Raw genomic sequence first — 27,766 nt, 5'->3', positions numbered from 1 at the left:
AACCTAATGGACAATACTTAGCTTGTATTTCCACCTCTGCAAATTTGTTGCTCTCTTGGGGACATCTAGGGCAGGAAAACAGCAGCTCTCTTCTCCCCACATAATCTTCTGTTATTTGTTCTTCTAGAAGTATTTAAATAAAAAGAAAAGAAAAAAAGAAAAGGAGCACAAATACAGTTGTCGGTGATTTCTTAAACTCTGCATTAATGACTAAAAGTCTTTTGAACTGTCTGACTATTCCCACATTTTTTTTCCAGTCTTAATTTCTAGTGCTTTGTTCAGCCCCATTTCAAATATTTCAAGAGAGAGCTTTTTTCTCTGAATTAGGTTTCTGAGACTGCTTCACAGGCTAGGGCATGGCATCTCTTTCAAGCATATCTTTTGAGATATTTTTTATACTACACTTGTTTTCTTTTTAACAACTTCAAAACCTTCTCTCCCCCAGACACCTCATTTTGTTTGCATCATCTACTTTGAAGCCCTGGTAGAGTAAGTTCATTTTTATTAGCTGCTGCAGGATTTTTATCCTGCTCTTGTTGTTTCTTCTATGTTGGCCAGTTGTGTGATGAGCTCTCCAGAAATGCCACACAGTCCCTTTTCACAAAGATAATTTCTGATATGTGTTCTGTGTTTTTTATGAAATAATCCCATCCCAAAAGTGAACCCTGTATTCTAAGTGTACTTTCAAGACAGAAAATTTATCACACTTGCTCTCACTTCAAAATAAATAAGCTATGAAATCTATTCCTGATGAATATAGCATGGATAAATTTATTTGAATTTACTACCAGGAAATTAGTTACAAAATTAAAAATTTATTTGCTTTTTAATTTACAATAAATTACAAATTCATTTATTATTGGCAAGCAGCTCTAAGGTAGATAAAAATTTCATTTTAGCCTTTTTGGTATTTAGTAAATACATCCTTAATTCAAAAAGTATTCCCAAGTAACTTGGCTACAATACTCATGAATGAATGTATTGGATTATAGAAACTCATTAAAATCAAATCAATGAAGTAATTACATTTCTTTGGGGGAAGTATCTGATCAGATTCCACAGCATGAATGAGAAGGAGGCTGAAGGCATATTCCTAGAAGGCACACGCACATAGAGCTTATAAGTACATGCAAAAAGAGAAGATATGTAAATCAATGGACATGAACATGTATCTAAAATGAAGCAGTGTGAAAGCTAAAACAGCAGATGCAGCATGGGATGGGAAATTTGTCATGCAAAATTCTGTAACTGAAAGACATTCAAAGTTGCCAAAACTCCAGCTTTATCCATCATTCAGAATGGTTAAGCAGACAAAAGTCTGAGCTTTGAATTCGTTTCTCCTTCATTCTCTTTTCTACATTTCACTATTTCTCAGGTTTTGTGTCTTCTTGGTTTGCCTCTTGTCTGAAAAGGATGTTGATTAGGTAGTGAAGAAGAATCACCTACTGCAGTATATTAAAAAATACTGAAGGAGAGTTGTCTTAGAGAGTTGTCTGAGGCTGAATAATTTACAGGGTTTGGAGTGGTTCATAAGACCATGTGCTGGAGGTATAATTTCTCAGCAGCGAAATAGGAAGCAAGAGAGATCATCAAAAGGCAGAACCATATTTATTATTCTCTGTCTGTTTGTCAGTTTATATTATTTTCTCTTTAAAAGAGAGAGAACTGGATTCACTTCAAGTTGAACATTCCCTCCTTTTTATTCTCCAGAAGGAAAATCTAATACATTAATGCAATTTTAAAAGCTTGTAAATTAGAAATTTGCTGTAACAAAATAAATTATATTCAGATCAAGGAAAGAAAGAATATAGGAAATTGTTTAAATAAGCCTCACATTTTTCTTTCAAACTATTTAATTTTCCCCTCACTTTTATAAGAATTTAATGAAAGGTTAGATAGATTTTTTTAATTATAGTTGGTACAGTGGAAGAAGTCAGCAATAGCTTGACATAAAACCTTGGGGCGTACTTAACAATTACAATATTTAATCTCTTTCTCTGAACTGCACAAATCTCCTGATAAACACAATAAAGCCAGATTTATGAGTCAAGAAAAGTACAGTCCTGGAGGTAAATCATGTTGGCCACATATATTTTTAGAATGAAATTATTCAAGATCAGAAGTGTTCCCTGTCATGTAAAGTCTCAGAGGAAAGATGCGTGCTAAAGAAAGAAAAGTTTGAGCTGATATTTCTGGTAAATGTAATTGGCCAGCATCTCAGATTTTTAATGAATGTCCCTTAGGACACATTTCTACAGACTTTCAAGGATGGAAAAGGTAAAATGTTACTGGCAATACTCTGGCAAAGAACAGAGGAAGCTACAGAGGGACAAGCTAGAGAAACTCAAAATGTCATTCCTGGCTCTGCTAAAATATCATTCTGTGAAGTATAGAATTCTCTAAACCTGAAAGTAGGTTGGCTTTTCAAGCAATGATTCTTTCAAACGGTGTGGTGAAACCAGAGCTTATTAAGAAACAGAAAAAAGGACTGCCTTTAAAAGAGGTATGTAGATCATGCATTTCTCTAATAACAAAGGCTGGCAGCTTATTTTGAACTTAAAAATAATAAATCATATCAATTTTTGCAGAGTATCCCTAATTCTCCTCCAACATCACAAAATTTAAATGCAGTCAGGAAATGGGACTCTCAGTCTTCAGAGCTTCAGACTAAGGACTCACAGAGATGGAGTTGTTGGCATTTCCTGTAAAAAAGAGGAGTGCATTCTTTGCAAAATTAGAATGATTTGAATGCCTCTGTCAGCCGAAGAAAAGGGAAAAAATTGTTTTACATTTTAACCAGCCACAGAGTTAGATGACCTTAAATGTGCATTTTGTCATCCATTGTTCCTTAATCTTCTGAGGGGAAAAAAAAAGGCAACATCTGACCTGTACAAATTCAAAAATACAGGTTTTCTCTTTAATTTGTTCAAAATGTGCCCAGCTCTTTTTTCTCTTGTCTGAAAAAAAATTACCCACAGAGCAGAAAGAAGCCACTGCTTCTTTTTCTAAATTTTGAAATGCCACATTATTTTTTCACACTCACACCTATCTCAAGGTAAAGGCTGTTTATTCTTCCTCCTGCAGGTCTGTGAGTGATATAGATCATATACCATTATATGCTTGGAAGAGGAGGTTGTAAAATACTTTGGTTACATTTTCTATGTTGAATAACTATAATATTATTTCAATGACTATCTGAAGAATTCACTGATGTTTTCTTTATTGTGCTTTGAATCCGAGTAAAAATACTGCTCTTTTGCATGCTCTTATACAACTCCAGAAGGCTTCCCAAAGACAAGCAGCATAGTGGAATCATAGCATCATAGAATCATCAAGGTTGAAAAGATGTCTGAGGTCATCGAGTCCAACCATTAACCCAGCACTGCCAGATCCACAACTCAACCATGTCCCCAGGTGCCACACTCACAGGCTTTTAAATATCTTCAGGGATGGTGACTCAAGCACTTCCCTGTGCAGCCTGTTTCTATGCTTGATAACCCTTTTCAGTGAAGAAATTTTCCCTTATATCCAATCCAAACTTCCCCTGGGGGAACTTGGGGCCATTTCCTCTTGTCCTATTGCTTGTTACTTTTAAACCTGCTAGAAACCATAGTGGCCTATCTGACTAGAGTCTTTTTGGATAGCTGGTAAGAGAGAGAGATGTTTTAGAGTGCCCTCATATCCAAAGACGTGACAGACAGGGAGATGCCTCCTTGATTATGGATTGCTCCTTACCTGATGAAGGGTGGAGGTTCATGTCACTGTTCCTCCCATTCCCCAAACGCTTTGGTTCCAAAGGCAGTGTTGCTCAGCAGTCAGTATTTATTTAATGTTATTTTGACCTGAGCTCTAGCTCTGCCTGCATCAGGGACATCAGTGCCTGCATCAGCCTCTGTGCCCAGGGACAAATAATTTTGTATGTGTATCTCTGACACTGATGTTTGTTTCTGGTTTTTTGATTAAACAGAATTCTGTCTTGCTATATGTTCACATGTGCTTAGTTATGATGAAAAGCTGATTTAGTTAAGGATAATTGACATAAAAGCATGATAATCCTAGACGCGAGATGCATTTCTCAGACCATGCATTTGTCTCTCAATTAGAAATTACACTATTTGTTTCTTAGCAGAAGGTGCCAGAACTATGAATATCTCAATGGTTCTTATTTGATCTAATTGAAATACTATTTTTTCTCACAGGAAAAGTTGCTGTTACACCCCTAAAAGGTGTTACACTACTCTTGATGTCCATTTCCAGCTATTCATTTTCCTTAGTTTAGGACTAGGAGCACATATGTTTGAGTTCTCAGTCCAAATAGCATGCTAATAGTCAAAAATAAATGTATGAACCTTGAAACTTAATTTATTTTTTTTCCTTTGTTTCTAAAAGTCCTTTTCTTTTAAAGAGCATACCTGGCTTTTTACCCCCTTTTTGCATTAGAGAAGGGATTAAGACTTAAAGAGAATTAAGTACATTGCCCGAAGTCTTCTGCTCAGTCTGGCAAAATCAGGACTAGAAATCAGTTCTCTGGTCTTGGATATTTATGCTTGACACAGTAATCAATTGCAGTATTCCTTCTGCTTTTCCTACGTCTTTGCATAAGTCATTGGTTTAACCCTCTTTATTCTCCTTCACTTCCTTTCTTTTTCTTCGTAGTCAATCTATTCAGAAACTTCCTACATATTCTGTGTTACATATTTCAATTTCTGAAAAATTTGTAAAGAGGCAAAAGGATCTGCAAGTATTGTAAATGCAGGGCCACCAATGAAGGAAGGAATGATGAGGAAGACTCCATGTTATCAGAAGGCTAATTTTATACTTTATTATATTTATAATATTCTTATAATAAGAATATTATATATTCTTTATATATTAAAGAATACTATACTATCCTATACTATACTAAAGAATACAGAAAAGATACTTACTGAATGCTAAAAAGATACTAATGAAAACTCATGACTCTTTCCAGAGTCCCAACGCAGCTTGGCCCCAATTGGCCACTGAGTCAAAATAACTCACACTGAAGTCCAATCAAGAAATCACCTTGGATAAACCACTCCAAACACATTCCACATGAGCATAACACAGGAGAAGTAAATTATATAAGAATTGGTTTTCCTTTCTTTGAGGCCTCTTGCTGCCTTTCAGCTTCCCAGGAGAAAAACCCTGGGTGAAGGAACCATGTTCAGAGAATGTGAATGCCACATGCAAGGTTTGAACAAGACCTTTAATGGCAGGGTGTTTTGAACTCATTGAATAGAACTCTTCCAGTAGAATGTGACTGCATGTTCTCTCAACAATACCAAAGGGTTTACATTCCTGCTTGATTTCCGTACCACACAAATGCTGATTGCAGCTGAGGGAGCGACTGCTCACGGCACACAGGTGACACAACAGCTCCAACAACGGCTCCACCCACAGCAGCACAGTGAGTCACTCAGGTTGCAAATGGTGTTGAGATCTATGGCGTAGAAGGAGTTTTTGTCTCATGGGAATTCTTTAGGAAGATACTTCAGTGTGATAATGTGCATTAATGATTGGTTGAAAGTGCAGTCACACATTTGAATGTGTTAGTCACATACATGCTGTGGATGGTCTCCTGAACACATGAGCTGAGTGGACCAGTTTGGATGGTATTCACTTCTTGTCATTTACTTTTTTCCAGGAATGCCCCAGTGGTGTTGTCAATGAAGAAACCTTCAAAGAGATTTACTCTCAGTTCTTTCCACAGGGAGGTAAGTACTTGGCAGACATAATTAGTCCTGCAGTATGTCTGCTAGTTCCTAAGTCTGACAAGGGCCTCTTGTTCAAATTAACAAGATTGTTCCCTCAAGCTCTGTCTGAACTCAAGGGGTACTTCCTTGATAGTTGGACACATTTTTAAATCTGTATTTTTGAATGAAATGCAATAGTATGTACATGAAGTCAGTCTACTGTTATGAAGTTACTACCTGTGATGGGTACCATTAAAGCAAGTTTCTCTGAGTATGTTATTTTTCTTTAAGCTTTCTAAAAATTCTTGTCCATTCTCTTTTACCCAAAAAAACGCTTTCACAGTAGGAGGAACTATAGGAGGCACTGCAGGTACCCTCTCATATCAACAACAGAACCGCACCTTTAATTCTATGGGATTTCTCTTAAATGCTAACCTTGATTTCAATTAATTGATTTCCAGGAGTTTTGCTATTTTATTATTTCCATTATCTTTTTAGTGCGATGAAGGTAACACAAAAATATGTAACACTTTCGGGTTTTTTTCCTTGAACCTCAGATTTCTTTCAATTTCAATTTTTTTCCTCTCTTTTCTTCCTCTTGTATTTGCTATTCAGTTACCCCTCTTCAAATTCTTCCTCAACCCTTCAGTCCCAACTCTTCAGCTTCTCCCAGAGCTCTTGAGATTTGTGTTTTTCTCTGGGATTCTTCAGAACTCCTTCTTTTCATTCTTTATTTTAAACCCCACATTAATTGGTAGGAACAAAATATCTCCCCATTAGTTTAATTTTGAATAAAGACCTAGAAGGTAAAGAGCAGCATTCAGTGCAGATTACCATCTCTGAAATTATTAGGAAGTAGGCACACTCAATAGAAATGAACAAAAGGCTAGAAGGGTTGACCTGCCTACTGATTGTTTCTCTTCGTAAACTTTTAGACCAAGCTAACAATTACAGTTTGTAATATTATATTTTGTAGTTACCCTTGGGTAGTGAAAACAATTCTATGTGATTTACACCCTTACTATGCTTAACAGAAAAAATCTATCATATTTCCTATTGTTGCACCCAGAATTTTTTATGGGCAAAGAGAAAGAACACCTGTTCTAAAAGTGAAGTCAAAAGATATCGTGAGAGTAAATGTAATCTCAAAGGACTAATCTTTATTAGTCCAGATCTAGTTGTTACAGAGAAGAAAAACTATTAATGTAGTTAAAATGCATATGTACAAAATGTCTTATTTCTACCCCTATTCCTGGTGTTAATGCTGATCTTCCTCTGGCATTTAGGGCAGTGGCATCCTTTGGAGGAGGAGGTGAGAACTGCACTGGGATGTCTAGTTAAGAAACCAGACTGAGTTCTTAAATCTTTAAGGTCTTGTCAAAATTATGTGTCCAGCTGAGGCCTCTAAATTTCAGTTGTTCTTAAAATAATGATTTTATGTATATCCCAGTATTAAAGAGGAAAGAAGAATCTTGAATGTTTTCCGCAAATTAAAACATGTAGGTCTGTGCTCCAATTGTCTGTGTGATGAAAAACCAGGTACAACACAATGTATCATTATGACAATTAATATATTCAATGCATAATTCATATCTGAACAAACAAAATTATGTCTATAAGATTTTAAGTTTCAGGGCAACCAAAGAAATTTTTCAATGTCATCCAGCAAGTCACTTCCTCAAGCAACTTCCAAGACTTTACAGGACAGGACAGGTACAGGAGAAATACAAATCAGACAAGGTGCTACAAGAATAACAAAGGAAAGGAAATGACACTGGATTGCAGCAAAAGTAATGTATTTTAAAAGGCAAAAGTAGCTTTGTAAAAAACTTTCCATGCCAGAAAGGGCACTCCAGAAACTTATTTTTAGATTCACTGCCATAGAGGTGAATGAATATACCCCCTGCATTTTTGCAGTGGATCACCTGAAATGAAAGTTGGGATTTTTTCATCCCTACCCAGTAGGTCATAGATAAGAATCCACACACTGAATAATTATTACACTCCTTTATCACTTCTGAACAAATTAGACCATGCTTGTAGTTTGATAAGTCCTACTCTTCCATGTGTGATGATTGCTGGTTTTTTCCTCTGATGTTTAAAATGCTTTGATGGTGTTTTTCAAGGGAATTCTAATTTAAGAGCTGTTCCTATCTCAACCTGTTAAAATAGCAAATTAGCCTACTAGTTGAGATATCAGATCCTTGGAAAGAAATTGAATGAAATACAATTTCATTTAAAAAATTAAGATTTTGTCTAAAATGAATAATGTTCAAGATTTGGGGGGGGGGGAAATGGGAAATTAGACTAAGCAGCTCTAATTAAAATACTAGCATGCCTCATCCTTTTGTGGTTTTGAAGGCAAAATTTCAGATCAGAATTGCTTGAGCAAACAACTCTGAAAAAAGCTTTTGATTTTTTTTTTTTTCAGAGGGGTTACCAGAAAAAATATTTTTGAACTAGGGACCTTTTCTCATATACCATCATACAAAAAAAGTAGTATATTGTATAATGTATGGGCAACAAAATTAAAATCCCTTTCTGTTTTCTGTACATCTACAGAAAATAATCAGGAATATTTCACTTGTTTTTAAGAAATGGATGTCAAGAGAATAGGAAGGTATTTAAAATTCCTTTTACAGTAATTATACCTCTAGAACTCATTTTTTCCCTGAAGATGATTTACATAGTATATTCTGTTGCACAACAGAAGTCTCAGTAGATTATAGAAAATATGACTATTAAAATGCTAAATATAAACCCTAGTCAACAAATTTACATTTTTCAGCTGAAGTGGGAATGTGTCTGCCAAGTTGTGCTTAAGCAATTATGGTGGTTACTGGACACATGGAAGAATGAATGACTCTCTCAAATAGTGGTGGTGGTGGGGATTTAATTCTCTGAAAATGTGCTAACAGACAGGTTTTAAAGATTGTAGTTTTTCTTGTTATGATTATCTCACATCATACAGAATAAACATATTGAAGTAAGACTAGAGAATTTTCTTCAGGTCTGAATCTGTGAAGCACAAAGCTTTCAGTTTTGGTATATCTGGTTGCTCAAGTCAAGGTGGCATTTCAGCTGAGTGTTGCCAGCCTATTGCTCAGTTTAATACAAAACAGTATTTTGGGCTGTGAAAAATAAAGGTTTGCAGGATTGATATAAAATGTTAAATGGGTTAATGCCAAGAAAACAGAAAATGGTATTTCAGCACTGATCAGGTTTTTCCATGAGAGGGAGTTTGTTCTGCAAAGGGGATGCTGATTTCATTACACTTTGCCCTTTATTAATAATTTGTGAGGTTTATGTTAATTAGCCTAAAATTATTGTAAACATATGAGGTAAAAAGGGAAAATTGAGTATTAAAAGTAAACAATCCTCATCCTTCATTAATTTGCAGGATTTTGAGGGAAGGAAAATCACTGAGGACTGATAAGCTGACTTCCCTTAACCCCAGCAGCTTCTACTTTACATCCAGAGGGCTGTCTCTGGATAAGTGCTCTCCTCACAATATATTACTCCTGGAGCAGGTTGTGCCTTTTAGAAGGCATTCAGTGGAAATAGAAGAAAGGATCTTTACAAAAGTTACAGTCTTGACAGATTTATATTCATGCTGTGTGGGTTTCTGAAATGAGTCAATATGCACTGGGGAGGAGGTTTAGTAAGTATGCAAATAGTGAAGGGATGATTTGTTTAAGGTCATCTTTCAGAGTCTTACTGACCATTTAGTGAGTCACAGCCAATTTTTCCAAGCCCTAATGCCACGATCATGGGAATTCAGCAGCAAGCCAGCTTTAAGAATCTGCTTCTCAGGAGAGGATTTCCTCTCACCTGTGGGTGAGCATAGGACACAACAGCACCAGCAGCTGTCTGAAAAGATCAGCTTCAGCCTGGGGAACAGATCTGTGTGCAGAGCAAAACCAGCACATGTGGGGTGTGGTGAGAGCAGTGTCTGCTTCCCTCATTTAACGGGAGAAAATAAACACAGCCTTCATTGCAGGCATGTGATCCCTGTCACAGTCAGTGTTCCTGTTAAAACAGGCTGTTTCTGAGTGCAATAATAAGTCATCTTTGCTATTTGCTCAGGTACCAGTGGCTAGCAAACACAAGAATAAAAATGAATAGAGATATTCCAGACAGAATTTTTCATTTTTGGTTTCTTTGCACTTATATCTTATCCCTTCTCTCCTGCCAAAAAGGAAGTATAAATTTCACTGGAAAGCTAGTCTTGCTATGAAATTCTGGTAATAAAATATATCTTGGTATCAAATAATTTTAATAGAATTAAATTTTATTAAATAAGATTTACTTACTGTGAATCCTTTTTCTGCTTTAAATTTTAGATTCCACAACATATGCACATTTTCTGTTTAATGCATTTGACACTGATCACAATGGATCTGTAAGTTTTGAGGTAAGTGATGCCATGGCTTATTTCTATAAAATTGAATACTTTGCCATTCCTTGTAATGAAGTCCACTTTGGTGGCTGGCTCACATTGGGGAAAATTTAGGGATGAGACTCAATTTTCAAGTTTTTCCAATGCAATTAGAAAAGTCATTACTTTACAGTTGTGTATTCCATAAGGGTAACTGAGACTGTGCTACTACATAATATTTTTAAAAATCTGTCAATTTAAAAGGTAACCTAATTTATACACAAGTTACCTAAAATAGTTCTCCCTCTCTGCCTTTGCAAGAGGAGATTTCTGAACTGCAACTGATGTTATGGAGATGACTCAGCCAAAATCTAATTTTTCATACTTAGTTTCCAGAAAGTTCTAGAAAAAGGCTTTAAAGCAAATTTTTTAAAAGCACAAGAGTTGCAAATTCATTCTTCTTCCATGTAACTGCCCAATCTTTTTTCCCAGTTCTGCCTTTCCCTGGTAAGGCTGATGTCATCCACACAATATAATATGGAAAAAAGGGACCTTACTGCAATACTGTAGATGAGAACAGGGTGAACAAAATACTGCTAAGGAGATAATATTTTAAGCTGTGGAATTAAAAAAACAAAATTCATTTGAAAAGAATATGTTTGTTTTGTCATGGTTTTTTTTGGTTTTGATTATAATGAACTAATTATTTCCTTAAACTTCTGATTGGATTGTGATAAATACACTCACTAGGAGCAGGAATGGAGGATTAATTCATGTCTTCTGTACATACATGTCTTCTTGTAATATGCAAGGATTCTTCTGATCTAATCACAGAATCATAGAATGGTTTGCATTGTAAGGGATCTTAAAGATCACCCAGTTCCAAACCCCTTGCCATGGACCGGAACACCTCCCAGGAGACCAAGTTGCCTCATCCAACCTGGCCCTGAACACTTCCAGGGATAGGGATCCACAACTTCTCTGGGCAACCTGTGCCAGCGCCTCACCACCCTCCCAGTGAAGACTTTATTTTGTATATCTAACTCAAACTTCCCATCTTTCAGTTACAGTAGGCACATTGAGAAAAATTACTTTTAGTATAAGTAAATTATTTCTGCAATTATCATTAAAAAGAATGGGAATGAAAGATTTTTTTTTTTACCTTTTCTGGTCAATTTGTTGACACTTGTATTTCAGGCAGAAAGTCTTCAGAAATGCACTGGATTTGGAGCGCTTTGATTATCTCAGAGTGCAGGTTTGTGCATGAATAAAGGGCTTTCGAGTAAAATAAATCAGGAAAATAAAAGCAGAGGTGCTGAACTTTTGTTCAATATCAAGGCAGACATGAGTGATCCAGATTTCCTTATTATCTGCACTAACTTTGAATCCACCATAACTCTACTGCCATCAAAACACTCTTGCTTCTGTGTCCTTGTAGAAACATTATACTTACAAACTGCATGATGGCCATTCTAAAAGCATCCTCCTGAAGTTTAAAATGTATGGGTTTTTTTCCTAATCACATGAAAATAGCTGCAAAATGTAGAAGAAGATATTGTGAAATGTGCAAAATACAATAATCTCATTTTTTCCTGCTGTGCCATTTTCTTTCTATTCCAATCTTTATTCTAGTTTTCTAATTTCCATTAGAAAAACAACAAAAGTAAATAGCTCAAAAGGTAGAGGAGTAGTTTAGAAGTTTGGAGGAAAAATAATCATTCTTTCCAAAGTACTTTCTATATCAAAGTGTAGGAGTAAATACAATTTAAGGTAATTACCTATGATGAAAACACTCTGGCTATCTCCTGTATAAAGGAAGATTATCAAAACCTGAAATGGCAGCAAAATTATTTTGTTGAATGACTTTTTTTTTTTATGTGTTGCACTCTCATTTTCCCATGAAACAGTGGTAGCTGGAGTTGTAGGTAAAAAAAGAGAATTTACTTTTGCTTTTTGCCCTTTATTCCTCAAATTTTCAACCATCAACAATGAAAAGTTAGATCTGAGCACAACTTAAATGCAGACCTCAATTGATGCTTCTTGGTGAGATTGCTGTGTCTTTAGAGTCCTTAGAGTTTTGTCGTCCTTAAATCCATATGCTCTTTGGTAACAAGCCAGGATATCTAAATTAAGGATTTATATAGCTAAAGACCAAACTTATAAAATTAGGTGCTTGAACTTATCTCTCTTTATCCCAGGATTGTATTAATTTTGAGACTAATTTATTTCATTTGTTTTGTGAACTAGTTAGTTTTGTTTTAATATGACAGAGTTTCTGAAGACCCAGTGACCCAACTATTGGAGAGTTCTTTGGGCATGTTAGTGAAGTTATTTTTTTCATTAGACAGAGACAGATACAAAAGCAAGGTTTTTATTTGATGCATGTATATTGTCATTGAGCCAAAATAAAGATCTGGCCTCAAAACTATTTACACAGTCAGAAAAACGGAGGCTAAGTAACTTTAGACGTATTGTCAAAGTAAAGCTCATTGCACACACATGCAAATATCCAAATCAGTATCCTTCATTTGTTGCAGATGCAGATTGAGGTTGCTTTAAATGTGACCTTTCTGAAAGTCATTAAATAATCCCACAAATTCTCAGTGCTTTAAAGCACAGTGCTGTGGCCAAACACAATGGAGATATTTAAAGACTTCTGTCATATTTAATCAAAACAAAACTTTATTGGTTAATAAATTAGCAAGCATGCTAACTCACTTCCATGCTTAAGGTCAAACACTACTTCATATTTTACTAATAATAAAAGTGGTGTCCAGGGCAGTATTATGAAGGCAATAGTTAACTAAGTCATAGAATCACAGAATGCCTTGGATTGGAAAAGACCTTGAAGGTCATCTTGTTCCAACCCCCCTGCCATGGGCAAGGACACCTCCCACTGGAGCAGGTTGCTTGAAGCCCCATCCAACATGACCTTAAACACTTCCAGCAATAGGGCATTCACAGCTTCTCTGGGAAACCTGTTCCAGTGCCTCACCATCCTCACAGAGAAGAATTTCTTCCTAATAGTTAATTTAAACCTACTCTCTGTCAGTTTAAAGCCATTCCCTTTGTCCTGTTCCTACATGTCCTTGTGCAGAGTCCCTTCCCAGCTCTCTTGCAGGCCCACTTTAGGTAATGAGAGGTGCTTTAAGGTGTCCCTGGAGCCTTCTCTCCTCCCAGCTGAGCAAGCCCAACTCTCAGCCTGTCTTCATAGCAGAGGTGCTCCAGTCCTCTGGACTTGTTCCAGCAGGTCCATGTCATTCAGCCCCTAAGCTGGATGCAGTATTCCAGGTGGGGTCTCATGAAGGCAAAGAGGGACAGAATCACCTTCCTTGACCTTGTGGTCCAGTTTATTTTGATTCAGCCCAGGTCATGATTGGCTTTCTGGGCTGCAAGCCCACATTGCTGGTTCATGTTGAGTTTATCATCAACCAATATCCCCAAGTCCTTTTCCTCAGGGCTGCTCGTAATCCATTTTCTGCCCAGCCTTTATTTTGGCTTGGGATTGCCCTGATCCAGGTGCAGGACTTTGAACTTGGCCCCATTGAATTTCATGAGGTTCACAAGCATGATTCTGTGGGTTCAACACAAAAACGTTTGTCCATGTCATGTAGGAAATGAGCTATTTTTTTTTAGTAAGTGGTGATCTCATAGGCATTTTAACACCATCTGATTTAAAGTAGCTACAAAGAAATACATTTCCTTTTAGAAGAAGTTCCTTCTCTTAGACCTTTGTTTTACATACACCAGGCCTCCACCACTTCTGTGCCATCACTTGATTCCTTTTCAAAATCCTAAAATCTAAATTTAAAAATGGATTAAGGTTCTGCCTACCCACTTCTACCTATTTCTGAAAAAGATATAAAGGAACACATGACCAGGTGAATAATTTTATGCTTTCCTATGGATTTGAGACAGCACACTAATAAGCTTTTTTAATTAATTTATTAATGAACTAATTATCCCCAAAGATTTACTGAGAGATAAAGCAATCAGAATGTCATCAACAACCTTGCTAGGAGATAATTAATCACTGCTGACAAAAGCCCCACAAATCTAAGTTCATTCCAGATCACAACCAGACATTCTCTACAGCTGTATGCAGAACAGAAATGTCAGCAGGCTCTGAGTACACACAGGCTCTGGTACAGGTGCAATGATGCTGCATTTTGCAACCCCTCAGTGAGACATCCCCCTTGCCTGAAGATTCAGAATTAGGCACAGAAGGAGGTTTTAACAAGTATTAGCATGCTCTGCAGGAAACTGGCAAGTTGCAAACAGGAAACTGTGGAAAGGAGTAAAGCAAAGTACCAAGGAAGAGGCTTTGTGTTTCTAACTTCACTGTCACAGACTGAAGAAAGACCCAACCTAGAGTTGTCTCAGCTCAGACTTCCTGTTTTAGGCTCCTTTGTCACCCTAGATCAAATCACCTCTCCCCATTAGGTGCTCAGCTGAGCAGGACCATCCATCTCAGTGGGCAGTGGCAGCACTCTCAGAGCATGTATGGATCTGAGTATGGTGAAATTTTCTTTAAAAATAAACAAGTTCTAAAAGTAGAATTCCTCTCTCCCTAGAAATTACATGTCTAAACCAGGATGGAAAACAGCATCTGGGTGCTCTAATACTGTAATGGGGACTTGAATTGATGCTCTTTGCTAAATGGTGTGCGTGATTTGTGCATCACTGAGTTGCTGTTTTCGTGCATAAAGATGGGCAGCTGCTCCCTGAGTGTAGCTGCTTCCCTCTGCACTGCTGCTTTACTGTGGCTCTCTGCACTGGGTTATTGCTTAACACACAGAATGGCTGCACTGCTCCTGTCACACACATTGCCTTCCACCCTGCAGAGCATCTTGCCTTTCAAGGCTCTAGCCCAAAATACCCTGTGGATTTGGCCTATATCCACTGAATCAGATACTCCATTTCTGTGTGATTCTATTACTGTGTCCTTCAGTTACTTGAAAGTAAGTGTGTGGAAAAGACATCCCATCCTAACTGGGTCCTTATCCAGCTCATCACAACTTCCTATTATGAACAATCCTTTCTATTGTTTCTGATATTACTCCTGTACAACACTCAGACAAAGGCAATGCACCTGAACTATGTGTGATCCCAAAACATGTTGATGCAATATGGAAGGAGATAACTCACTGCTGCAATGTTTAGAGCATATACCTGGAAGGTTTTTGAGTTGTCTCTACTCTTTAACAACTCCCAATCCCATAAAAAACAATATTAAGTCAAGGTTTTTTTTTTTAAACTGATGATAGAAGGATAGCCTTGGAAATGGGGGTAGAAATGATTCTGGGAAGCCAGCTAACACAAGTGGTGCACCACAGAAAGAAACAAAGAGAATTGAACAAGAAAAGAAAAATGGATTTATTTTAGATAAATTTTTTAAATGTTGCTCTGCCAAAACAAATTCACAATTCTTAGATATAAGGTAAGAAAATAATGCAACTGAGGACCTCCACAAAGGACTTAAGGAGAAGCTACATCAAGAACGTAAAACTGTACAGAAAAGATTTGAAGACATGGTACTGAATGAAAAAGGTTAATTGCTAATGCTGTAATGTGATCAAATCTGTTCTGAGTTTCTTGAACAATTTAATAGTACATTGGTAAAGAACTGTTTGGAGATTTAACCCTGTGACCCTCAATTAGTCATTGAGATGTAGACAAGATGAACAAAATTCTTTCAGGATTCATGTACCCATTTACCCCAAAGGGCACATATGCCAATAAGACAGAAATTTTGACAGACTAAGAAAGCCCAGAGCATGTCAATTGAATTGCTAAAAAGACTGAAGCTGTCAGAAGAGCTGTCTGTGCCTGCTAGACCACCTGAGTCCATGATATCGGTGTATACTTCAGAGTATCAGGTATATTTCTTTGACTTTCTGGTGCACCAGGCCTTTTAAATTTATGTCTAACCTCAGTCTAGTCTTTTCCATTGTTCCTGCATTAGACAAAATGCAAAACCTTGCTGGTGCAAATAAGAAATATTTTGGCTTTTATTGTCTCTAATGTTACTCTAACACTTCCTGTATGTCATTGCAAGCAATGTAGAAAGACACATTTAAATGTACACACTTGCCATATTCTGCTCAATGTATTATGAAAGCAGTTTCACAAATTTATGGGTTCATATGCTTATCAAATAAAAAGAGGTGGAGGAGATGGTTAAGGAAAAAAAAAACGCTATTGCTTACAAAATATTAACATGCTGAGAAATACAGAAGAGAGGTGATGAGAGTTGCTATTTTCTTCAATCTGGACAATGCTCAGTAAATGTAAGTGAGGTTTGTGCTGTCAAATGAGTATTTAATATGAAACAAAAATCTATAACCAAATACTACATATAAACAATCTCAAAAGCCTTCTGAATAATTTCTGTGGAATAGCTCTGCAGCAATAGAGCATTGATGGGTCACAAAAACATTAAAAGGCACATGGACATGTAATATATTTATTATTCCCTATCATACTTCCAATAAAAGTAATAAGAATTGAGGTGTGCAGTGTTGCACATGAAGTTTGAAATATTGGCTGCAGCAGATTGGTCTAAGAGATCTAAGAACTACATATTCCACTTTAACGAGGTAGACATTTAACAAGAATTTAATGTTCCTTAGTACATGGTTTTCCCCAAATTGGTCTCCTGTGCTTAGATTAATCTAGCTACTATTTAAGCTTTTCTTGGACCATTAAACCATGGGGATGGATTTTTCCTGGTACTCACTTCAATGGGAGCTGCTTATGTAAGATGTTAGGCTTTTAGAGGCTACAACCACTAACAGAAAATTATGTTTGCTTTATAGAAAATAACTCAATTTACTTATTAATTATGAGTGTAGGAAATAGTGCCTAGATTGTTAATCCAGAAATCATTAGCACTCACAGTGAAGTAAAGAAATTTGAAACAACACATCTTTTTGTACTTCTGACAAATGCATTATTCTGGATTTCTGAGTTTTTGAGGAAAACTGCTCATTTCCAAACTGACCAAGACCTTTTGTCTATTTAGGATTTTGTTATGGGTCTCTCAATTTTACTCCGAGGGACAGTACAGGAGAAACTGAACTGGGCTTTCAACTTGTATGATATAAACAAGGATGGATATATAACTAAAGAGGTAAGATCTACTTCTTATTAATCACTGAAAGTAAATGTTGTTAGCTAAGTCTTGCATTCAAAGAAGAATGGCTTCATTGTCAAATTGAATGTGCTAACAAGTTATCAGATATTATGAAGTTAGACACACTAAAAATTAGAGTAATTGTCTTATTTTAAAGGCATATATGAACATTGAAAAGGGAAAGTCTTTATAGAAATTGCAAAAGTTCAGAATTCTTCAGAAATTATGTTTCTGAACACAACAGGTACAGAAATAGTTGGCTTCAACTTATGCCTACATATTTGCCCATACAGTTCCTAGAACAGATTGGTGGGATATTTGGACAAAAATGAATTAAGTATGTGGACAATAGTTGTTACTTATTTTATTAATCTACTTCTAATAATTTTGACTTGAAACAGGACTTATAAAGAAAGATTCTTACATCTTTTATTCTGCAAGGATTCAAACACATACTTAAAATAAGTGGGACTAAAGGAGCATTTCATCAAAATATGGAGATTTATTTTTTAAGTGGGGTTTATGAAAAGATATAAATTACACTTATAATTTTACACTTTTAGAAAACACTTCAGATTCATTATAAAAGAGGAATGTATGTCAAAAATTTCTTAGCATACTACAGATGACTTGCTTTTGAAATTATTAAAATTTTCACAAGCCACTCAAAATTCAAAGATTATGATATGAAAGGAGGATGACTCTGCATATGTGCAGGTGTGCTCATGGCTGTTTTTATTTTATTTAGGGAAAATAAGTTGTAAGAAGGTGATGTGCTTTAGCCACTCACTTGCTATTACAGAACTTCTTTTTATTTTTATTCATGAGATATTGAGAGATTTTTCCCACAATCCATGAACTTTCATATATTATAATCATTTGAAATTGAAATCACACATCTATGAAAGCTGAAATCAGATGCTAGATTTTCTAAGAATTAAGTAGTTCCTCCTTGAATCTGCTCAGTCAAAAAAAAAAAAAGATACCTAGGTGAATTCCAGAATTTTATTCTAAAATGCAAATCCTAAAAAATTATGTTCTGAGTTAAAGCAGTGGACATTCCAGAAGTCAAAGAGCAGCACTTCTGTGTCCAAGAACTGTAAGGTTATCTGGAAAAGAGGCCATGGAAGGGGCAGTGCAGGAGCCCCTTGGGGTGATGGGTGCCCACACTGTCAGCATGTCCTTGGGGCCCCCATCCTGGGATGCTCAGCTGGGGATTCACCAAACAGTGCAAGTTTTTCTGAGTTGGTGGTGAAAATGCACATTACATTGCAGAAATGGAATTTTTTCCTCTTCAGGAAATGCTCGATATCATGAAAGCAATATACGACATGATGGGGAAATGCACCTATCCCGTTCTCAAAGAAGATGCACCTAGACAACATGTGGAAACATTTTTCCAGGTAGGTCACATAACATACAAGCTGAAAAGACTGCTCAGTGAGCAGATAAAGATTTTCATTGTTATAACATATCCTTCCAATTCTGTAATCCTTTCTATTCTCTGTGGTTCCATTCCAAGTTTCCCAGACCTACTCATCACACCCTGTTTTTTCAACAAAAGCTCTTTAAGCATAGTCCACTTACTATGACTTTTGGACTGGTTGTTCCTATGCTGACATATAACTGAAATGAACAACGAAAAGGACTTGTTTCACACAGGAATTCAGGAGGAGAAACATACTGTGGAGGGTTGACCCTGTCTGGGTGCCAGGCACCCACCAAAGCCTCTCCCTCACTCCCTGCCTCAAATGAACAGGGCAGAGATAATCTAACAAAGGGCTGAAGAGGTTATCATTCCTCATTGCTCAGCCTTGGCCAGCAGCAGGTCCTGGAGCTGGCTGGCTTTGGCTCTGCTGCACATGGGGGATGTTTCTGGCAGCTTCTCACTTCTGTAGCTCTCCTGCTACCAAAGCTTGGCCACACAAACCCAATTCCTGTACTTTTTTTCTTTTTCTTTTTTAAATACAGAAAATGGACAAGAACAAAGATGGAGTAGTTACCATAGATGAATTCATTGAGAGCTGCCAGAAAGTAAGTATTGAGTCTTAAGTACTGAATGTGTATCTGTTGGCTATTTCTATCACAGATTTCTGGAGTGTCAGTGTGGGTGATCTTAATACCAGAGACAGCATTTTCCTGAGGTAGAATATCTATGTACACCATTACACAGAAACACTGGACAGTGTAAATAAATTTGTGGCCTGAATCTGCAGAAGAGCTATTATACACAAGCTGTCATTGCTTATTAGACAGCTGTGCCATTATCCTTTCTCTCTTTAATAGTGTATTGTTTACACTTGGTGGAAAAAAGTTTCTTTACATTCAGCTAAATATTTATTTTTATCTTCTGTTCATGCTGGGGCACACTGTTCTGTCACAACTGGCATATAATCATGGCAATAATAATATTGCCTGAAAATTTATCATCCATGGCTGAGTTTCTCAGTGAGTTGTGATGTGCTTATAAGCAGTGAAGCCTTATAAAAAGAGAGTACAAGAGGCTTGCAAAGTGTTGGACGGCAAGAGTGAACACCAGACAAGTTTTCTCAAGGCAAGGGTGTAAACTGATTGTGATTATCAGCCACAAGCCTTTATGCCACCCAAGTGGCTGTCAATTTCTTGACAGCAAGAAAAAAATTCTTCCAGCAGCTCCTGGCCCCTAGAGCCAGAATGGAAACTTCTGAAGCAGGAGTTACAGACTATTTTCACTCCTCTGCTCTTCAGAAACCAGCTCGTTCTCTGACCAGTAGGTGATATGAAGAAAGATAAGTTGCATTTTCATAAATTTAAGGAAATCCGTTTAAAATTGCAAGAAAAAGAAACATGATAGAGTATAAGATAAGAATGATTAGCTTTTGGCAAGATAAGAGGTTAATAGAATTATAGAATATACTCAGTTGGAAGGCACCCACCAGGACAAGTGAGTCCAATTCCTGGCTCTACACAGGACACCCCAAGATCAAGGTTGTTGTGTACAGTAAAGCATCAGATTAGACAGAGTGAATATGATAGGCCTGATTACATTATGTAAATTCATGTGGCCAATAAGCCTGATACTGTTTGTTACAGTGACAAATTTAAGAAGTTGTAGTAGTGGTCTACTGATACCTTGCCCAGCAGACTGATTAATACGAAGCTGATAGAGACCAGCAATATAACCCCTGCTTATTGATTCTTGTCTTCTATATCAAGAACAGAGTAATAAAGAGACAGATGATAACAAGACTATGAAGATAAATGCATTTAATGCATTTTTTAGGTTTTTAACTATTTGGAATAGGGAAATCTCTAGATGCTCAGAGATGCTCTAGAAGCAGTCTATTTTTATATGCATCTGTAACTATTTGTTGGAGTTGCTTTTTTGAGTGCAGCTACCTAGTAAGTGTAACTTGGTTTGATTTTAATCCACAGATTTTGGGGGATAAAAGACAGCCAAGAGCTCTGCTAACTGTGGCTGTTCTGTGTATCCTTAGCAACAGGCACTGGGCAGTGTCTCATCTGTCAGCAATGCTCTGTTGCACTGACCGTGGTTCCAGCTTGTCAGTCTTGTTCAATACCAACAAAAGTCATTTCCTCTGCTAACACTGTGTGATCATCAGAAACAGAGATGAGATTCGTTCCCCAGCTGAGGTCTGTAGCATTCTAGAAGTTAAATGACACATTAATCTGCATATGACAGCAATCATTGTGATGGGCTGAATGATTCATTTACAAAGAAAATTAATACCTTTAGTAAGGAATTGCCTGCTTTCCTTATCCAGTGCAATTCAGTCTCTCAAGTCTGTTAGAAGATTAATTTACTTGTTCTAAGTATTCAGAATACACATGAGAGAGATGCTCTCTAAACTGGGACATGATTGATGCCGAATTTTGCCCCAAAAGGCGAGAATAACTGCCTAAGAGACTCAAGTAAGTCAGCATAGACAGGAGGTATTTTATTACGACGCGTCGGAGAAATCACAAAAGGGATTTCTAGCTATCTCATGACAGAAGCAAGCTTTAATACAGTCTTGGGTGCAGGGTTACATCATATTCATAAGAGGCGTGGTGTGGGCGGAGCGTGGGCGGAGACATCTATTTTGAGGATTATTCTTGGTGGTCCTTCCTTGCGGGCAAGGGTCTTCTGATGAGTCTTCCTCTGTCACCGTTGCTATTAGGAGGTCGTCTACGTACTGCAAAAGGGTACCATCTCCCAGCGGCCTTTCCCACTGTTCTAATTCTTTGGCTAACTGGTTCCCAAAAATCGTGGGGGAATTGGTCCATCCTTGGGGTAATACTGTCCAGGTGAGTTGGGTCTTTCTCCCTCTATCTACAGACTCCCACTCAAAAGCAAAGATCTTTTGACTCTCAGGTTTGGGTTCCACACAACTGATTGTTAGGCTTAAAGCTGTAATCAGTTGTTCCTCATTTACTTGAAATTCCAATTTGTCTTTATTGAACTTTATTACGGCTCCCAAGTTTTCCAATAGGTCTCTCCCCAATAAGGGTTTTGGCGAATTTGGTAAATACAGGAACTGGTGAATTCCCATTTGTTTCCCAATTTTGTATTTAATAGGTTTCAAAAAGTAAGCCTTTTCTGGTTGGCCTGTTGCTCCCACAACTTGTACAAATTCATCACTTTTAGGTACCAATTCCTGATTTAAAACCGAAAAGGCTGCTCCCGTGTCAATCAAAAAGTTCAATTCCTTTTTACCTTCCCCTAGTTCCATTTTAACCAGTGGGTCTGCTAGGGTACGGCCCACCGGTCCCCCTCATTCACTATCCTGATGTGTGGTAGTAGTGGTGGCCATCAGTCTTTCCCTTAGTCGGGGGCATTCTTGCTTCCAGTGTCCCATCTCTAGGCAGTAAGCACACTGATTTGGCCCTACTCTAGTTGAGTGGGGTTGGAACCTCCCCCTCCCTCCTATTGGGTTGCCTCTACCTCTTCCCCTAGTTCCAGGTTCCGAGTAACCTGTCTTCTGAGCTGCCACTGCTACAGCCACTACTCGAGCTATCTTCCCGTCTTCCTTTTTCTTCTCCTCAACTTCTCCTATCCTCTATCTGAATTACTATATTCAGTTTCTGTGAGCTGTTCTCTGCCTCCCTTTCACGTCTCATCATTCTTCTCACTATATCTCAATTCAGAGACGTCGCCCCTCAATTTAGAGACGTCACTTCCCAGTGAGTTACTTTTGTCCCCAGTCCTTGGTGTGCTGGTTTCCATTCTACAGATGCCTCCACTTCTGGGTGTGTGGTTATCCCCATATGGACTGAGTTCGGGCAGGCTACGTGTCTCCCTTCGGCTCTCCGCTCCTGACAGACTGCCTTCCTCCCCTTCGACTTCTAGTCTGGGTGGGCTGTCAGCATCCATGTAGCTTCTCGACCCCTGTGGACTATCTAGTCCCTGAGGGCTGCTTATCTTCTCATCGATCCCTGATTTTAATGGGGTACCCCCCGAATTCTTCCCAAGTCTTTCCAGTGCTTTAAGATACATCCTAAGGGGGTTTTCATACTTATGTCCTTGCTCTGTTGACCTCCCATGGCTATTTTCTGTGTCTGCGTTTTCAGTTTAATCTCTTTCTCGCAAACACTGTATGTCAATTTATTTTAACACTTCATACACACAATTTCCAATCGCGTCTCATCCACTCTCATCCACACCCACACACTTTAATCCAAACCGTCCTACTTTTCCGGTCTATCAAAGTACACCGCTTTATCCCGAGATGTCGCTGGCAAACCGTATAGTACCGATACTGGTCAACTTCGGGCTGTCACATACACCCGTAAAAACAGCTGTAAACCAAGGTACGGTTTGCAGATAATATCACAATAAATTCTTACACACACAAAAATTACAATTAACACAAAATACCGAGTCCTTGTCCCGCAATTCGAACTTGCATCTTAGCAAATTACAAAATACTTGCAAACAACATAACAATGTTAGACAAAAGTATAACATGAATGTATTTCCTCAAAAACCTTATCAGGGAAAAGGGAAAAATTAGACAAGGTCCCGGACCTGGCTGGATACGTTCCCAGGCGTAGTTTAGAAATTCAAACAAAGCAACAACATTCAAACAAAGCAACAACGCTTTTAAAAAATTCAGACAAGACAACAACATTAAGGAAAAACATACACCCTTTTAACAAATACTCTTTTCTTTTTTTTCTTTTATTTTCTTTTCTTTTTCTTTTTTTTTCTTTTTTTTTTTTCTTTTTTTTTTCTCTATTTTTTTTTTCACTCTTTTAACAAATACTCTGATTCCAAATGGGGACTTTAACCCCAATACCAAATGGGGACTCAAACCCCAATACCAAATGGGGACTCAAACCCCGATTCCAAATCCAATACCAAATGGGGACTCAAACCCCAATACCAAATGGGGACTCAAACCCCGATTCCAAATCCAATACCAAATGGAGACTCAAACCCCAATACCAAATGGGGACTCAAACCCCGATTCCAAATCCAATACCAAATGGGGACTCAAACCCCAATACCAAATGGGGACTCAAACCCCGATTCCAAATCCAATACCAAATGGGGACTCAAACCCCAATACCAAATGGGATTATGCCAAGGCGTCCCTATGGCTCCCGTCGGGCGACTACGTCTAGTCCCCGTTTCCCAATTAAAGCGCTTTGTTCCAAAATCAATATGCAATAAACAATTAAAATACCTCTTAATTGGAGCAGGAGATGCAGGAAACCCTTCGTCCACTGAAGAGCGCTGGTCCGGGGGAGGGAGTCTCTTCTGACAAAAATCTGTCAGGGGCGCCCGAGGGTCCCGGCCCTGGACCCGGCTCCAGAGGACGTCTAAGGCTCCGCTCTCCCGTCTGGTCCCATCTGGGTCGCCAGATATGATGCCAAATTTTGCCCCAAAAGGCGAGAATAACTGCCTAAGAGACTCAAGTAAGTCAGCATAGACAGGAGGTATTTTATTACGACGCGTCGGAGAAATCACAAAAGGGATTTCTAGCTATCTCATGACAGAAGCAAGCTTTAATACAGTCTTGGGTGCAGGGTTACATCATATTCATAAGAGGCGTGGTGTGGGCGGAGCGTGGGCGGAGACATCTATTTTGAGGATTATTCTTGGTGGTCCTTCCTTGCGGGCAAGGGTCTTCTGATGAGTCTTCCTCTTTAAACTTTTGAACTCCTATCCTAATATGGTCAATTCCCGGTGTACTTGGCTTGGTTCCCATGGCTTGGCACGGCTCTTAGGGTCAGTTTGACATTATTAGCTCTGATCATGCTTAGCTCGACAATTCCCTTATCCCTATCTCTCTTTATTGTTTGCCCTGCTTACCAAACTTCAAACAGAAGGATCCACCAGGATTGCTTCTGGATTAATGAATAACCTATCATACAGCATTATCAATAATTCCAGGATTGCTTCCGGATTAATGAATAACCTACCATACAGCATCATAAGCAATTCCTGAGTGTGGATGGGGGCGAATCCCCTTGTACCTAACATGAGACCACCCACCGGTGATATGGGATATGGCTCTAGTGTTAGGGGTCGCATGAGTAGCTAATGGGATGGGAAAGGGATAGGACTGCTCAGGGTTGATTTTCAGTCTGTGGCTCTACCTAAGCATTTTGATAACAAAATTATGTTCTTGTGCAGTAGTAAAATGCTGATCGGATGGGCAGTTTGGGGCTTCATGATGGAGACACAATGAATGCTACAGAATGCTATAATTGTCATCATGCTACTTATCTCACCTTCCCTTGCTTTTAACTTCAATGGTGGCTATGGTTTTTTGACACACAAAGTATCTTGCTACCTAAGTTTTTGTCTCTCTGCCAATTAAGAAATATTCTTCTTTTAAGACTGCTGTGCTTCAAAGTATGTAATTCATGTTTATATTGAGATTTGGTTTTAGAAATGAGGTTTGGGGCTGGGATTCATAGAATCATAGATCATACTGAACTTAGTGATTTGCAGAATTATATTCCTTTTACTCCTTTTTGCAATTACTAAAGGAAATGTGGCATGCTTACTTTAAAAGCAAGAAGGAACACGGCAAAACATCTTTGACCAGAGGTTCTAATTCAGGTTCCTGGGGTTTGTTCCTGAGATTTTTTTGTAGCATCAAGAGACTCTGGTATGTTCTTAAACACTCATTTTGCACATATGTGCCTTTCTAAAACTTTGTGCTACTCTGCTGAGCACTTGTTTGGCACAACTATCAGTGCAGTAGCACTGTACAGCCTGAGGTATACAGGTGGTTCAAGGCTCTTAATTCACATCCCATTGCAAAAAATGGCCTGTCCATTCAAAAAGTGTTGAAACAGTTATGTAGGGAATTATAAAGCTTTCAGGCTTTGAGCACTGTCTTCTCTGGACACTGGGTAGGAGGATCTGAGTAGAATGGTGCTTCCCCTCATCCTCTCTCCGTCTTAGACAGGGAATGTGTATGATCTCATTTCCCTGCCCTCCCTACCCCAAACAAGGATTTGAATGCCAGTCTACCATCCAGACTCCAGCAGGAGAAATGGACTATGCTGCCCTAGATACGCCAGACTGAGTCCCAGAAAGTGGTGGCTGTTTGGCTTCATATAAATTACCATAGAGAAGATCTAGGTCTTGAGAAACAGAAGTGGGGGTACCTCAAGAGCTAAGCACTTCCCAGTTCCTTACCTGCCTCCTTTCACTGATTGGTGCTGGTGGGAATTGGTCTGACTCGGGCATTGCCTCGTATCCACAGCAGCACCACAAAGAATAGTCAAAGGACTAAGGCACGCACAGTGCATGGGTGACTGTCAGGGCCAGTGACATTGGTCCTTCTGATAATGACAAAAAGGCTTCAGGCACAGGTGTTTTCTGCAGGAGTAACCCTTTCCATACACAGTGTTGATGGTTTGGGCTATCCTGGAAACAGCAAAGAAACCATTTCAAACCTACAAAAAACTAGCTTAAAGGAAGGTCAGGTCTGCCAAAGTTCATTCATCCAGGTTTGTGCTTCATATGGATGATGCTTCATATGCACTAACACCTCCCTTTGTCTTGAATTAGGAACTGTTTCACAAGTCTAATATGAAAATTTGTGTAGAAAATATACTGAAAAAAGAGGCAAATGAAAAAGATACACTTGCCAAAGAATTCCAATGCAAGCATCTAGAGTTTTTCTGGTTTTTCAGTATTTCTTTTAAAGATGGCAAAAAAAAGCTACTAAAACTTATCATGTTCTAAATATTATGACAAGCCTGTATTTTCTTGTGAAGACTCTTCTAATTTGACTGACTAAGGGAGTGGCATTGGAAGACTTCTGTAAAGAAACAGCCAGCCTCAGAATTATGGAGTTGATTTTAAAAAACTACCAGTTTCATTCATGACAACACATACGTAGTAAAATTGTTAGGAAGTGTCAAAATAATTTGCAGATTCAGAGCATGTTGTTTGCTTGCACATTTACTGAGATTAGTTGCTAATGTATATACAAAACATTTGTACTAATTATTTGACAAGTGACTTAAACTGTTAACCTTACATCAGTGACATTCACTAGTTTATTGATGTTTCAAAGCAATGCAGTGAGGAAAAGGATCATTTATTTTAACTTTCAGTAATTTAATATAGTAGCTTTGCTATACAAAATTTTCAAGCATTAGCCTATATAGTGTATTTTTGAAATGACATATCATAGTTTCTGTAAGTTATTTTATTGTACAAAATAGCACACAGATCATTCCTTACAGCAGCATCACTTCAGATGACATACAGAATCAAAGATTAAAAACTCCACTGTGCATGTTTCATAACATAAATTAAGCTAATTACTCAGATTTATCATTTTCTACAAAGCAAATCATCCACTAGACTGAAGAGTGACTAATTTAACTGGAAATTGATACTGAACACGTCTTACTGGAAAATTAATGTACAGAAATCTCACATATTTATCAGTATTATTACTGAGATAACCTTTCTAAGGTGTGGGTTTTTGATGCACATTTTTCATAAAACATCCACAAATAATCTATAATTCAGTCTTTTAATTCATTAAAATTAAAGATGGCTATATCATCTCCGAAGAAAGCACTAAAGAGAGGGATCATCACAGTGAGACCAGCAAATGCTAAACAAGCATGTAATAAACTCTTACATTGTGTGTATATATATTGTTTAGTGCTAGCAAGTGTTGATCCAGAAATGCCAACAAATATGGGCAACTGCAAGTAACTCTTTCTTCTATACCCTGAAAGGTAAAGCTTACAAAGAAAAATATATTTTGCTAATAGCTGTACTGAGAGTTATTTAGTGATAAAATCTGGAGCACTGCGTGATGCATTGGTATGATATAGAACTGGAAAGATTAATACTTTGTTAAAAAATTGCCTAATGCAAAGCAACCAGAAAGCAGGAAAAGTCACCATTTTTCAGTTTGAACACACAGAAAATCTGAATTGAGGAGCTGAAGAGTGCCGTGGTGATACTTGTCAAACTGACTGATTTTGGCTCAGCAGTGGTGCACACTTCAGTCTGTTTTTCTTAGTCATCCCTAACTATGAAGCAGAAGCCTTAGGATTTTGCAAAAA

The 27,766-nt window shown here is 37.9% G+C and overlaps 1 protein-coding gene across 13 annotated transcripts in view; it reads left to right on the top strand.

The window, feature by feature from the left end:
* Positions 1-27,766, top strand: part of KCNIP4 (potassium voltage-gated channel interacting protein 4) — a 429,312-nt gene that overhangs the window by 366,549 nt on the left and 34,997 nt on the right. For all 13 annotated transcript variants that reach the window (XM_074541808.1, XM_026792157.2, XM_026792158.2 and 10 more), the window contains 5 exons: positions 5,669-5,738; positions 10,061-10,131; positions 17,120-17,227; positions 18,529-18,633; positions 19,202-19,264. In XM_074541808.1, the coding sequence (XP_074397909.1) occupies positions 5,669-5,738; positions 10,061-10,131; positions 17,120-17,227; positions 18,529-18,633; positions 19,202-19,264 (417 nt within the window). The remainder of the gene's footprint in view (positions 1-5,668; positions 5,739-10,060; positions 10,132-17,119; positions 17,228-18,528; positions 18,634-19,201; positions 19,265-27,766) is intronic.

Source organism: Zonotrichia albicollis, chromosome 5 (assembly GCF_047830755.1).
Source record: "Zonotrichia albicollis isolate bZonAlb1 chromosome 5, bZonAlb1.hap1, whole genome shotgun sequence".
NCBI classification, from domain to species: Eukaryota; Metazoa; Chordata; class Aves; order Passeriformes; family Passerellidae; genus Zonotrichia; species Zonotrichia albicollis.
Note: the sequence above shows the minus strand (reverse complement) of the source record. Positions and strands in the feature narration are given on the sequence as shown.